Genomic DNA, 14201 nt, shown 5'->3' with positions numbered 1-14201 from the left:
CAAACAAGGGGGACGGGCAGGGCCCCACCATTTCGGGCATTAGGGAAATCAGTGGTATTTTCCCTATGTGCTAATTCCAGCTTAATGCCTCGGGGCATTACTCGATGTAGCATGAAATTAGTGAGCCTGTCTGAGGTGAATGTTTAATTGCATTTTTAGGTACGCATTGGTATACGGTTTCTATGCCGATTCATTTTACTGGTACTATAGGCATCATGCCAAATGCCGGATGCAGATATTTCTAGGAACTGCGGATCGGTCGAGGTTTGGGAGGCACGCACGTAATAAATCACGGGCAATATAAGCAATGCCACACTGTATATCTTATCACAGCCAATCCAATCGCCATCATTTGTCCAAACTGGACTGGAACACATAGTGAGGGCAGAGACGTTACCCGATCTTCAATCTTCACAGTTTTAGACATGGCTGTCAACTGGCCGAGTGTGGTCGGACTTGCAGTGGTTTCACTGCCGTGTATTTTACTGAACTCGGTCGTCATAGCCGGGATATTGTTGGACAGAAGTCTCCACTCAGTGACCAATATATTCATCGTCTCCTTGGCAACTGCCGATCTTCTCGTCGGATCCGTCGTTGTCCCGCTCTACGTGGCAGAACAGAACAGCGGTCCCGTCAAAGTACTGCTAAACTGTATCCTGATGCGTTCTTTCACGGGTTTATTCATCTTGGCGTCCGTCGCTCATCTTCTGCTAATTGCCATCGATCGTTACATCGCAATAACGTTCGCTCTGAGGTGCGTATAGGTTTGCTAGAACTACCTCAATATGAACGAACTATTGTATCCTTGCGATATATACGTTACACTTTTCGCATGAGAAAAAAAGGTTAAATGCATTGTCGAATGTTTTAATAGGAATGTAGTGGCGTTATAGATGTAACTTGCTGAGAAAAAATGGCCATCAGACGGAAGGCTAAAGAAGCAGTAGTTTGGAACGATCATTTCACAATCTTTATTTATAATGTCAACGTCTAGGATCTGTTTCTTGTTCTACGCCCAAAGGCATGTTAAGATATACAGTATGCATGCATCTTTTCATGTATGTATGTATGTATGTATGTATGTATGTATGTATGTATGTATGTATGTATGTATGTATGTATGTATGTATGTATGTATGTATGTATGTATGTATGTATGTACGTATGTACGTACGTACGTACGTATGTATGTATGTATGTATGTATGTGTGAAGATCGTGTTATTATAAGTTGACAAGTGATTTCGGCTCACTGGTAAGATTCAAATGAAAGCGATAACTGATTTTTACTCGTGTAGACGCTGACTATAGATAAGCTGCTGCACTGAGGGAGAATTGGAGAGAGACGTAAACGATAATGTTTATAACGAAATTATGTCGCTGTTCGCTTGTAAAAATATTGAACGCTAGATTACAACGATTGTAGGTACCGCGGATATTGTGTAGATTGTGATTTAGTGCACAAATATTAAGTAAATCAAACTATCGTGGTAGAAAGTAAATAGTAGACAGATTGGAAGCAGCTCCTGCAAAGAATGATAATATTTCCCTTTTTTTTATATATAACACACATCATCCGCAGTCTATGTTCTAATTCGTCAATTGATAGTCACGTGGGATGCGTTATTTTTGTGCTGATCCACGTAAATGATGTCATCAGGCATCATTTTTTGGAACTGTTGCCTACCAGGCATTGTTGGAACTGTTGCCTACCAGGCATCAGTTCCAAAAAACGATGCCCACAGATTTCAAAAACGACATTTGCGCATGTGCGAACCGGAGGATTGGGATTCATCTGTGTTGAAGCCCTGTCTGATTAAATGTGTGGTCCCAAAGACTGAACTTTACCGATAATGCTTTCTAAAGGAAAAACACAGTTGATATCGGCAACTTTTATTATCATTGCATTAATCTTACCTCTCGTCTAGAAAACTTCACTGCCGTGAATAATTAAAACACACGCTATACAAACGAATACCATTGCATTTAGGGGAGGGCTCTATTTTCATGTAGGCTATCATGCTCAGATTCCCCCTAACAATGTGTAAAGGTTACGCCTTGATCCAAACCTATCAAAAACCTATTGGCGGTTCAAATTCAAAACTACTTCGGCAAATTATCGTGTTGAGAGTAGGCCTATGTTCAAATCATAATTTCATTTGTCGGGTTTTGCTTTTCCAAGCTTTCAGTTCAGTGAACGGGGTATTTGAGGTCAAACGCGATGATTTTGCTTGCTCCGAGCGTGTGTTACTATATCCACGATCCTTATAGTCTAGTAGAGGCACTGTGAACCCAATTCAGAGGGGCTTATACACACGCCCTACACGAGCATAGTTGCATACATCGTTTGAACATACGTTGAAAAAACAAACAAACAAACAAACGAGTACAACTCTCTTTACAATGATTTACAGGTATCAAACACTGATGACGAAACGGAGAGCCATTGCGTTTATCGTAGCGTGTTGGGTTTTATCAATACTGGCGGCCTTTGCTCCCTTCATGGGCTGGCGAAGAGAAGATTCCAGAGATATAGGTCGAGTGTCGTCTGGAACGTGCAGCTATGTCGACTACATGACCTTGCCTTACATCGTTGTCGTGTTCATCGTGTGGTATACTATCCCAGGTGAGAAATGAACCCATTGATAAGTTATTGTGTTGTCCATATAGGGCAGAGGGCAGTGTCAAAGTATTAAAATTAGCACTGTCGGGCAAGTTTTTGTGCTTCATTCTGGGGTTCAATTTTATCGGCCGAGTGAATACCGCGTTTGCGACCAACGAAACCACAGCCACACTAGGAGTAAATTGTTTAAGAAATATTACATTATATTCAACATGATTGGAACTAATTTGGGATAATTGGATGGTGACGTAATGTCGATTTAATCTACAAATGTTATCTCATCTGACTTTCTTTTATATATATTACACACTTGTTTTTATGAGTAATTTGCGATATTGCAACATTCAGCTAAATGGCACCTAACACTTTTGAGAAATTCGCAAAATATGAAAATCCAATTATCCAAAATTAGTTCCAATCGTGTTATTCATAATTCTTAAAAAATAATCACTGTGAATTATTGGTATAAAGAAAACCGCGTTAGTATTTCGTCAGGGTTGAGCTTCCTTTCTGCTTAGCAGCACTCGATAAATCAATGAAAATGCTCACGATTGAAAATTAGATTAAAGAAGAGAGTGTGTGATAAAATCACCTTGCTATACATAAGGGAGAATGCGAAATTTTACAATGCTGCTGACTCGCAAACATTACTAATAGTATGTGCAGATATTGGCTTATTAATATTCATGGAAGAGAATTATGACTGGACTTTTTGCAATGTTAATCCGCTTGCCCAAGGGATGCTCTACGGAATTACGGGGTCACTCTTGAAACAAAAACTCGCTCTGCTCAAATTTGACTCAAGGATCCCTAGGCAAAAATAAATGAATAAATAAATAAGTAAATAAGTAAATAAATAAATAAATAAATAAATAAATAAATAAATAAATAAATAAATAGTGCTGTTCCAATAATCTGGTTTTCGAAAAAAAAGTAGGTAGGTCGGCAGGAATGTTTTTCCAAAATATTTTACTTTTAAATATGCATTTTTCAGGGGTTCAGGGCGGTCAAACACTGGCCATAACGTTCCCAGAAAAATGTATCATACATATAAAAGGAAAAAACATAAAAGATATTGTTATGTAGGTCATTTCCCCCACACTCATCATGACCTGAGTTCAATTAGTCTAGAACATTCTCAAGGTCACTACCCTCAGTGACCTCACAACCTTGAATTCAATTAGTCATGTTGGAATGTTCTGGAAAGTTGATTAGTTGTGTAAGGGAGATAATTTTAGAACAGTAATTAGCATGTCAATAAAAGTTCTAGATTGTTCTTATATGCCTTTATAAAAGGGACGTGCACAGCTTCCAGTCAGACTTTTGGGATCGTGTCTCTTGTGTGTTACTAAACTCCAGCAGTAGTCATTCTCAAGACCTTTCAAGACCTTCACTGCCAACGCTGGATTTATACTGTGGACTTTGTGCAGTTCAAGCCTGCAAGCCAAAGGACTGTTCATTCATCCGACTGACTGTTACAACTCTGAGACTGGAGCTCTGCCGTCCCAGCTGAGATAAGTAGTCTGTACACTTTTAAAGCTTGTACTCTATCCCTGACTTAGCAATTAGTTTTATTTTCGTAATAAATTTTGTTTAAACGGAAACTGCTGAGTTCACCCTTTTGTTCGTTTTCTCTGCACGTAACAAAATTGGGGGCTCGTCCGGGATCCGAATATTTTGAGCCGTTTGACAACATTTTGCCTGCCTTTTCAAAACTACTGTATACTGTGAACTCAGCAAAATTCAATCATGGCGGAATTCAAGCCAGACGAATTTATGGATGACCTTGATCAGGACGCATTTGATTCCCTCAAAAAGACAACCTCATTGCACTGGCCAATTTCCTTAAAGTAGATGTCAAAAGATCTATGCGCAAGCGGGAAATACAGTACCACATTGCAAAACATTTAGTTAATTTAGGCCAATTTGAGGAATCCACCTTGAAAGATTATGAGCCCGAGTCTACCTTTGAACTAAGAAAATTAGAATTAGAAATGCAGACAAATTTGGAGATCAAGAAACTAGAATTACAAATGGAAAAAGAGAGACAGGCATTAGAAAAAGAAAAAATACAAATGCAATTACAAATGGAAGAAAGACAGAGAGAGAAAGATAGGCAGGAAAGATTAGAAATGGAAGAAAGACAGAAAGAGAGGGAATTGGAAATGAAAGAAAAAGAATTACAAATGGAAGAAAGACAAAGGGAGAAAGAAAGAGAGGAAAAAGAAAAGGAAAGAGAATTAGCAGAACACCGACTGCAGTTAGAAATGAGACGTTTAGAGCTTAGAAAGTCAGGAAAATTCTTCCCTTCAGACAGTTTTGACATCACTGAGCATTTCAGGTTAGTTCCCCTTTCCAAGAAAAGGATGTTGATAAATATTCCTTCATTTTGAGAAAATTGCTCAGAGTCTGGATTGGCCTAAGGAGTCCTGGTCTATGCTTTTGCAGAGTGCTTTGGTGGGTAAAGCCAGAGAAATTTACATTCAGTTGTCAGTAGAGCAGCTTCAAATTATGATTCTGTGAAGGAATTAATTCTCAAGGGCTATGAGTTGGTGCCTGAAGCTTACCGTCAGAAATTTAGGGATTGTGAGAAGGTGAAGGATCAAACTTATGTTGAATTTGCTCGAACAAAAGAACAACTGTTTGACCGTTGGTGCTCTTCTGAAAAGGTCAGTCAGAATTATGACAAATTACGACAGCTCGTTTGATTGAGGAATTTAAAAGGTGCATCCGGAGTGACATCAAGACGTTTATCAATGAACAAAAGGCAGATACATTGGAGGTTGCTGCACGTTTGGCCGATGATTATTCATTGACCCACAAATCTTCATTTCTCAGCAAACCATCCCAGTCCTTTTCCTACAGAAACAATGCAGGTAAATTTAACTCCTTTTCATCCAAGAAATTTTCAAAGGAGAGTAGGAAATCAAATGACAACAGTTCACAAAATTCAAGTAACACTTCCACATCATCAGATCCCAAGTCTCAATCTCCTTCTGACAAACAGTTCGGTACACTTTCTTGTAATTATTGCAAGAAAGACGGCCATTTAATGTCAGATTGTTTCAAATTGAAAAGAAAACGTGAAGGTCAAAGTGGTCAAAGTGGATCTAAGCCAACCGGCTTTATTTCTTCATCAACTCAATTAGAGTCTAATAATGTGTGTAACACATTTTCTGAGGTTAAACCCTCTTATCCCCAATTAATGAGGTCAAGGTCAATTCTTCACAAGATAGCATTATGGGTATTTTCGAACCATTTATTCATGATGGTTTTATATCACTTTCTAGTGATTTTTCTTCTGCTACCCCTGTCAAAATTCTAAGAGATACCGGGGCTTCCCAGTCTCTTTTGTTGGCAGATACCCTGCCGTTTTCTGAAAAGTCATTTTCAGGTTCTAAAGTTCTTATTAAGGGGGTAGATTGCAATGACTTTATTCCTGTTCCTCTCCATAATGTCTATTTGTCTTCGGACTTTGTTTCTGGACCTGTGACTTTAGGTATTAGGCCTTTTTTGCCTTCTGAAGGGATTCACCTTCTTCTTGGAAACGACCTTGCTGGGGACAAGGTCATTACTAATCCACTTGTGACTGATAATCCTAGTTTAGATCAAAATCCAGAGCCAATAGAGGAAGACATTCCCGCCTTTTCCCATCATGTGCCATTACTCGAGCCATGTCAAAGAAAACTTCCGAGAATCAAAATACTCTCAAAAATAATGTCACAGATGTTGACTTAAATGACACCTTTCTCAGTCAGGTGTTTGACACGGATCATTCCGTTATCCCTCGTGGATTTGAAACTTCCAGTAAAACTTCTGTTGACCAAAGTCAGACATTTTCTAGATCAAATCTCATTGCAGAACAACACAAAGACCCAGATATTTTGTCTTTGTTTGACAGGGTAGATGATGATGGTGAAACTTCAGATAGACCTGTTTCCTATTATACAAAAATGTGGTATTCTCATGCATAAATGGAGACCTCCAGATGTCTTGGTTGATGATGATTGGGCTATAAAACATCAATTGTGGTTCCAAAGCCCTATCGTGCTGAAATATGCGCCTGGCCCATGAAACGCCCTGGGCTGGTCATTGGGAGTCAGGAAAACTTATCACAAAATTCTCAGTCACTTTTATTGGCCTAATCTCAGGCAGGATGTAGCACATTTCTGTAAAACTTGTCACACATGTCAAATGGTAGGAAAGCCAAATCAGACCATTCCAAAGGCCCCTTTACAACCAATTCCTGCATTTCAAGAACCATTTAGTAGGATACTAATAGACTGTGTTGGGCCCCTACCAAAAACAAGATCAGGAAATGAGTACATGCTGACAATAATGTGTACATCAACTCGGTTCCCCGAAGCCATACCACTGAGAAACATAAAGACAAAGACTATAGTGAGAGCTTTAGTCAAATTTTTCACTTTATTTGGCCTCCCTAAATGTGTCCAGTCCGATCAAGGCTCCAACTTTATGTCTGGTATTTTTCAACAAGTAATGGATCAGCTAGGCATTAAACAGTATAGGTCCTCCGCCTATCATCCAGAAAGTCAGGGTGCTCTTGAGCGATTTCATCAAACTTTGAAAAACATGATTAGGACCTACTGTTTTGACACAGAGAAGCAGTGGGATGAAGGAATTCATTTTCTGCTCTTTGCTGTTAGAGAGTCAATTCAGGAGTCTCTTGGTTTTAGCCCATTTGAGCTTGTATTTGGACATACAGTCCGTGGCCCACTTAAGCTCGTTAAAGAGAAATTCCTATCAGACGATGATGATTGTCTGAATATTTTGCAATATGTGTCAGATTTTCGTACAAAACTCTCTAAAGCATGTGAATTAGCCAGAGAAAATCTTGAGTCATCTCAGCAGTCAATGAAAACCAAATACGATAAAAACACCTCAAAACGGAAGTTTGAACCAGGTCAAAAAGTTCTTGTTCTACTTCCGGTTCCTGGCAAACCACTCCATGCTCGTTACTTTGGGCCATATCTAATTGATAAGAAATTGAGTGATTTAAATTACATCATAACAACACCTGACAGGCGAAAACAAAAACAGCTATGTCACATAAATATGCTTAAGCCATATTTGGATAGGGATAATCCTACTATAACTCAGCCTGTCAGTGCAGTCAGTTCAAACCATTATGAAGATAGTGATACTGAAACTGACTTGAGTGAAAATACTCTAAACTCAAAGCTGGGCTCGGTCAAGCTTCAGAACTCAGAAATCCTGGAGAATCTGGAGTCTACAAAGTTGGCACACCTCCAGCCAGAACAACAACAACAGGAGAAAGAACTGCTCCATGAATATAAACACCTGTTTAAAGATGTTCCAACAAGGACGAACGTCATCTATCACGACGTTGATGTTGGGGACAGTAAGCCTGTAAAACAACATCCATACAGACTGAATCCAACAAAAGCGAAATATCTCCAGGAAGAAGTCAAATACCTGCTGGACAATGACTTTATTGAACCCAGTAAAAGTAACTGGAGTTCGCCGTGCATACTTGTTCCCAAATCAGATCACAGTTATCGTATGTGCACGGACTTTAGGAAGGTCAACACTTTAACAAAGACAGACACTTTCCCAATCCCGAGGATTGATGACTGCATCGACCGAGTGGGAAAAGCTAAGTACGTGACGAAATTTGACCTACTGAAGGGATTTTGGCAAGTCCCTCTGACGGATCGTGCTCGTGAAATATCCGCCTTTGTTACACCAGACGGATTGTTCCAGTACAAGGTGATGCCATTCGGAATGAAGAACTCTCCGGCAACGTTCCAACGGATGATCAACGACGTCATATCCGGGCTAGACGGATGTGCAGCTTACGTTGACGACGTCGTCCTGTATAGTGACACCTGGGAGGAACACATCAAGCTCATGCGGAAGTTCTTTGAGAGACTGAGCAAAGCAATGTTGACTGTCAACCTTGCCAAATCTGAGTTTGGTTGGGCGAGGGTGACTTACCTCGGACATACTGTAGGACAGGGTGAGGTAAAACCTGTTGATGCCAAAATCAGTGCCATTTCAAGTTTTCCCATACCAAACTGCAAACGACAACTGATGCGCTTTCTCGGTATGGCTGGTTACTACAGAAAATTCTGTCCAAATTTCTCCACAATTACTGAGCCTTTGACTAACTTACTTAAAAGAAAGTAAAGTTGTTTGGTCAGAGCAATGCCAACAGGCATTTGATACACTTAAAGCCATACTGCAAAGTGCCCAGTGTTGTCTGCACCAGATTTCACTTTGCCATTCAAATTAGCTGTGGATGCTAGTGATACGGCTGCTGGTGCTGTTTTATTGCAAGAGGATAGTCATGGTGTAGATCATCCTGTTTGCTATTTTTCACGCAATTTAACAAATCCCAGAGAAACTACTCTACAATTGAAAAAGAGTGTTTATCTTTGATATTAGCTTTACAGCATTTTGAAGTTTATGTTACTTCTTCAAATCAGCCAATAGTGGTTTATATTGATCACAACCCTCTTGTTTTTCTGCAGAAATTAAAAGGCAAAAATCAGAGATTGCTAAGATGGAGTTTAATGTTACAGGAGTTTAATCTTGACATTAGACATATCAAAGGCAGAGACAATTTAATTGCAGACTGTCTCTCTCGTATTTAGAGTTTATTGTTGTTCACTTTCAAGAAATTTTACTTTAGAAAAAAAAAAATTTTGAGTACTTAAATCCTTTTCAAGATTACATTTGTAAAAGAAAGATTTTTCTTTGAAAAATTTTCTTTTTTTGAAGAGGGGGTGTGTTATGTAGGTCATTTCCCCCACACTCATCATGACCTGAGTTCAATTAGTCTAGAACATTCTCAAGGTCACTACCCTCAGTGACCTCACAACCTTGAATTCAATTAGTCATGTTTGGAATGTTCTGGAAAGTTGATTAGTTGTGTAAGGGAGATAATTTAGAACAGTAATTAGCATGTCAATAAAAGTTCTAGATTGTTCTTATATGCCTTTATAAAAGGGACGTGCACAGCTTCCAGTCAGACTTTTGGGATCGTGTCTCTTGTGTGTTACTAAACTCCAGCAGTAGTCATTCTCAAGACCTTTCAAGACCTTCACTGCCAACGCTGGATTTATACTGTGGACTTTGTGCAGTTTCAAGCCTGCAAGCCAAAGGACTGTTCATTCATCCGACTGACTGTTACAACTCTGAGACTGGAGCTCTGCCGTCCCAGCTGAGATAAGTAGTCTGTACACTTTTAAAGCTTGTACTCTATCCCCGACTTAGCAATTAGTTTTATTTTCGTAATAAATTTTGTTTAAACGGAAACTGCTGAGTTCACCCTTTTGTTCGTTTTCTCTGCACGTAACAATATCCTCGTTCAAGCAAAAATCAAATGCAAGGTGACGAACGCGTGATTTTACGGTAGTTTAGGGTCGGCAGGTAAAACATAGGGTAGGTCGGGTAATCGGAACAGCACGACTTTTTTGTTTGGCCTTAGAGTCAGTTCAAGAATGGCATTCATTCTTTTTATTCATGCTATTACAAATTATAAAACTAAATTTGAGATGGCGATCCGATAACAAAACACACATTACTATTTTGCGGCTAACTGTATTTTCTGCTGTATACCCTCTCAATTTACGATGTCAACAAGACATTTGCTATTTTTAAGTAAGGTTGTATCTAAACATTTGGCGCAATAACGTACACATTTTTATGTTTACACATCGAAGTATTTCAGTCTTCGATGACACAGATACGGTGTACATCACGCATACTTGTCGATTTCACTGCTGATGGGTGCATAGTTCATGATGACAGACGCACTCGATAAAATTGTAATTACATCCAACGGCTTGAATTCCAAAGCAATGACTGCTGAGTGAGTTTACAAGCGGCGCTGGACTGTATTTAATTACCAGAGAGTCTATAAACCTTTACAAAATTCCGTTTGATACACTCCAAATTCTACATCAGCTGAGCCAAAAGATAGATACAAACCCGTAAAATATCAATCAATCAATCAATCGATCAATCAAACACTGCACAGTCCTATAAATTTAAAGATACTTAAGTTTAACGTAATCCCTCTAGTGCACTGTGCAATCAAACCACAACTAACGTTGATAATGCACGACATTAACACAGCAAAACTCAATTGATCGTATACAAATTGACGTATATACGACTTAATTGTAATTGAGAGAATCCACATTTTAAAAGAAAAACAGCTGGAAGAATATAGATTTTTTATAGAATTGTTTACTTGCAAACATTGAGTCGCTGACCCTACTTAAGGGGTTGGAACTAAGAGCGCAATTAGTGTGTTTGATCTTTAAAAATGTGAATCGATTTTCATTTCAATGACTGATGATAGAGTTCAGAGAGTTTTTTCTGCTTAAATCAACAGATCGCCAATGCTGAGCTGCCGATTCGCGTCAACTTTGTTTTGTTTTTGACAGACATCTTCCCATACCAGAATGCAATATTGAATGACAAGACGCTTTCAATTAGTGAACGATATACTGATGTTAAAATATCCTTACTAACGTTAAAATTATTAAATCTTGCGTAGAATGTAAAGACATTGTTGAGCCATTTTAAAAATGAATGCTACATCATCTTCAAAACGGACCTGAATCAAGAACGTCTCCGAAATATTTTAAAATGTTGACTTTCTCAACCTCCTGGCAGCTTACATGTAAGTTCATTCGTGTATATGTACAGAGAAAAGGACGGGAGACGGGACACGTCCCTGAGGAACGGCCGTGCTCAGTATCCGTCCTTTGCGAAAATATCTTATTGTTTTATGATTTATCTTTACAGTTATTGTTATGGTAGTTCTGTATGGTCTGATATTCCGAACAGCCAGTAAACAAGCAAATATGATACGTGACATCCAACGAAGCGTGGAACATCTTAACCACAGAGAAGAGACCGAAAATGCCGGATCGCATTCTGCGACATCAAGCTGTACGCCCTCTACGGCAGATCATCGAAAAGCGGCGAAAGTGTTGTGCGCAATTATGGGCTGCTTTTTTGCGTGCACCCTCCCGGCTGTGATATTTCTCTTCATTGACCATGTGACCGACTCGGGAGTCCCTACAACCGTGGCAAACTTCACCAACATGATCACTTTCCTGAACTCTGCACTTAACCCGCTTCTGTATGGCATTGGAAACCGCCAGGTCAGAGGGTCAATCAGAGAACGATTCCAGCGAGTGGCAAGGGCAGTGTCGTCTGCATGCCTGCTTTGTGTACCGTCCGATCGACAGGACGTTGGAAAAGGAAAGGCAGTCCCAATTGTGTAATTTTCAAAGACTACTTCGAATAACGGAATGTTAGCGGATCGTACTGATTAGGATTATATAGTGAAAGGCAGATAGATAGATAGATAGATAGATAGATAGATAGATAGATAGGTGTATATTTTCTTCAACATGTTCTATGTCCTCAATCATAATACGTATCTGTTTAATGCGTGAACTCAGTATTTATCCTTGTAAATGAGAGGGCGTCCATCGGTGTCAACGTAAACTTTCAACCAATCAGATAACTTTTGTCTCTACATTAAGGAAACTGAAAATCTTTCCTACTTCTCGGTACAGTGTTGAATTTTGTTTTATTTGTACATGAATGTCTGGAATTATATTCATGAATTAAAGCCGGTTCTTGTTGATTTTGACAATTTATATTGCGTTCGTCCTTGGTCTAAGTTGATTTTTTTTATAAAGCTGATAAAAAATTGTGTGCACTTACACGTAAACCCTGGTCTCGCTCCGCGGTCTTTAATTTAAGGAAACTAAACCCAACTAGTTGAACACATTCGTCTGCATGGTTGTGCTTCGTTGTTCAACTAAAGAAGTTTAGATAAGGCTACTGTGTGCTTTTGTTTGGTAGAGGTGAATCCCGGGAGGTGAATTCACGATCATGTCATTACCAGCCAGTCGTTTCACCATATTATGCCATCCATTTTTTACACACAAAGTCAACATGACTTAAATATATATAGGTCAATATGAGCAAAACTATGATCATCTGTCCAAAAATGTGTTTCCTATGACAGGCTTTTGAAAAAATGGGTCAGTTGGCAGGTGTTTTTTAAAAATGTGAATCAGGAAGTGGTATATGTTACTGTTTCAATATTGTAATGATAATCCTTCTACAACAATCTTTCAGTTTATCGTCATCAACCACAGAACTGGTGGCATACATACAAATTGCGTTTAACTTTGTGTATATACACGGAAGACGTGCTGATTCGGACCTGAGTTTGCTAGAGGACGCGTACTGTCAACTTACTGGAGCGCACGTCACGGTTGAATTTTCAAATTAGCATGTAAACGTATTCCATGGAGAAATATGATATTGTTGCCTTCCCTTGAAATCAGTCACTGAGGGCAATTTACATTTACGATGTTACTATACCCCACCTGGACTATAATCTTACTGCAACCACTTAACGTAAGACTAAAAGACTTAAACTCTTGCGCAAACTTTCCTCAATGAAACTTTCAACAATCATTCTCTCACCACATCAAAAATAAAAATCAGGGGTCTCCGTGCAAAGTTTGGTTCTAGAGAAACAAACTACGTAACATTTACCAATATTTGAAATTTAAAATGGCTGAAATCCTGTGTTAACTCTATGAGGAAAAATAGAAATTTGCGATTTCGAAAAAAATAAGAAGGTAAAAGTTTTTCTTTCTCCAAAAACTTGAAGAGCTTTTAAATGAGTCTCAAGAAGTGGCAGTTCAGAAAAGAATTGCCAAATATCTATCATCGAGGCGTGTTCAACCTTAAGTTATGATGCTCCTCTAAAGTGAAAGACTTGCACTTTTGCTCAAACTTTCCTCAATGAAACTTTAAGTCAGATGATTCTCTTACCTAAACAAGAATAAAAATCAGGGGTCACCGTGCAAACTTTGTTACTAAAGAGACAAGAGAATTGATAAAATTTAAAGGCCTGAATATCTGTCCCCGAGGCGCGTTCACCTTAAGATCACCTCTATGGGGTTGCCTTTAGTTCTAGTATTGAAAATCGAAGTTGCCGTGCCAGATGATGCGTATGGTAGCAATGTGCTTTGCCTGAACACATATTCTACACTATCACATGCTTGCACCTTATAATTTTGGCAGGGCAACATGAATTCAACGAAACGACTTAGAGAACCATGACAGAAAAGTACAGAAAAAATTTCGGAATAGTGAATTCATTATTCAATCGTTAATGAGAACACGCTTTCGGTAAGGCATGTAGATTTAATCATTTCGGATCACGTGACATGATAGTTAATGCGCTGGATTTTCGATTTTACTTAATTCCGCGGGACTTTCTCTCAAAGGGAGGGAAAGAGTTTACGGTCGAAGAGGGAGATTGAACTACGGTATAGATAAGGTTAGCGGTAAAAGAGTTTTTAAAGCCGAAAGAAAACTGTAGAATGAGTGGTGACACCGATATCCCATGTACGACTAGCAGTTACAGCGTAAACTTCTTTTGATGCAAAATGCTGGGAGGATCGATCTACCATTGTTCCTTTAAAACAAAATTACAGAACGATTAACTTTTACTTATCAATTTTTTATATTCCAAATTTTTAATT

At 38.9% G+C, this 14201-nt stretch overlaps 1 protein-coding gene across 1 annotated transcript; it reads left to right on the top strand.

Moving 5' to 3' along the window:
• The first annotated feature begins 264 nt into the window (after positions 1-264).
• LOC139150984 (beta-2 adrenergic receptor-like) lies at positions 265-12282 on the top strand. Its single transcript, XM_070723489.1, has 3 exons — positions 265-754; positions 2414-2625; positions 11425-12282. Exons 1-3 carry the CDS (start codon positions 426-428, stop codon positions 11907-11909), a joined length of 1026 nt encoding a protein of 341 aa, XP_070579590.1. The 5' UTR covers positions 265-425; the 3' UTR covers positions 11910-12282.
• The last annotated feature ends 1919 nt before the right edge of the window (positions 12283-14201 follow it).

The sequence above is a fragment of the Ptychodera flava genome, chromosome 15, assembly GCF_041260155.1.
Source record: "Ptychodera flava strain L36383 chromosome 15, AS_Pfla_20210202, whole genome shotgun sequence".
Taxonomy (NCBI): domain Eukaryota; kingdom Metazoa; phylum Hemichordata; class Enteropneusta; family Ptychoderidae; genus Ptychodera; species Ptychodera flava.
This window is presented reverse-complemented; position numbering and strand designations above follow the sequence as displayed.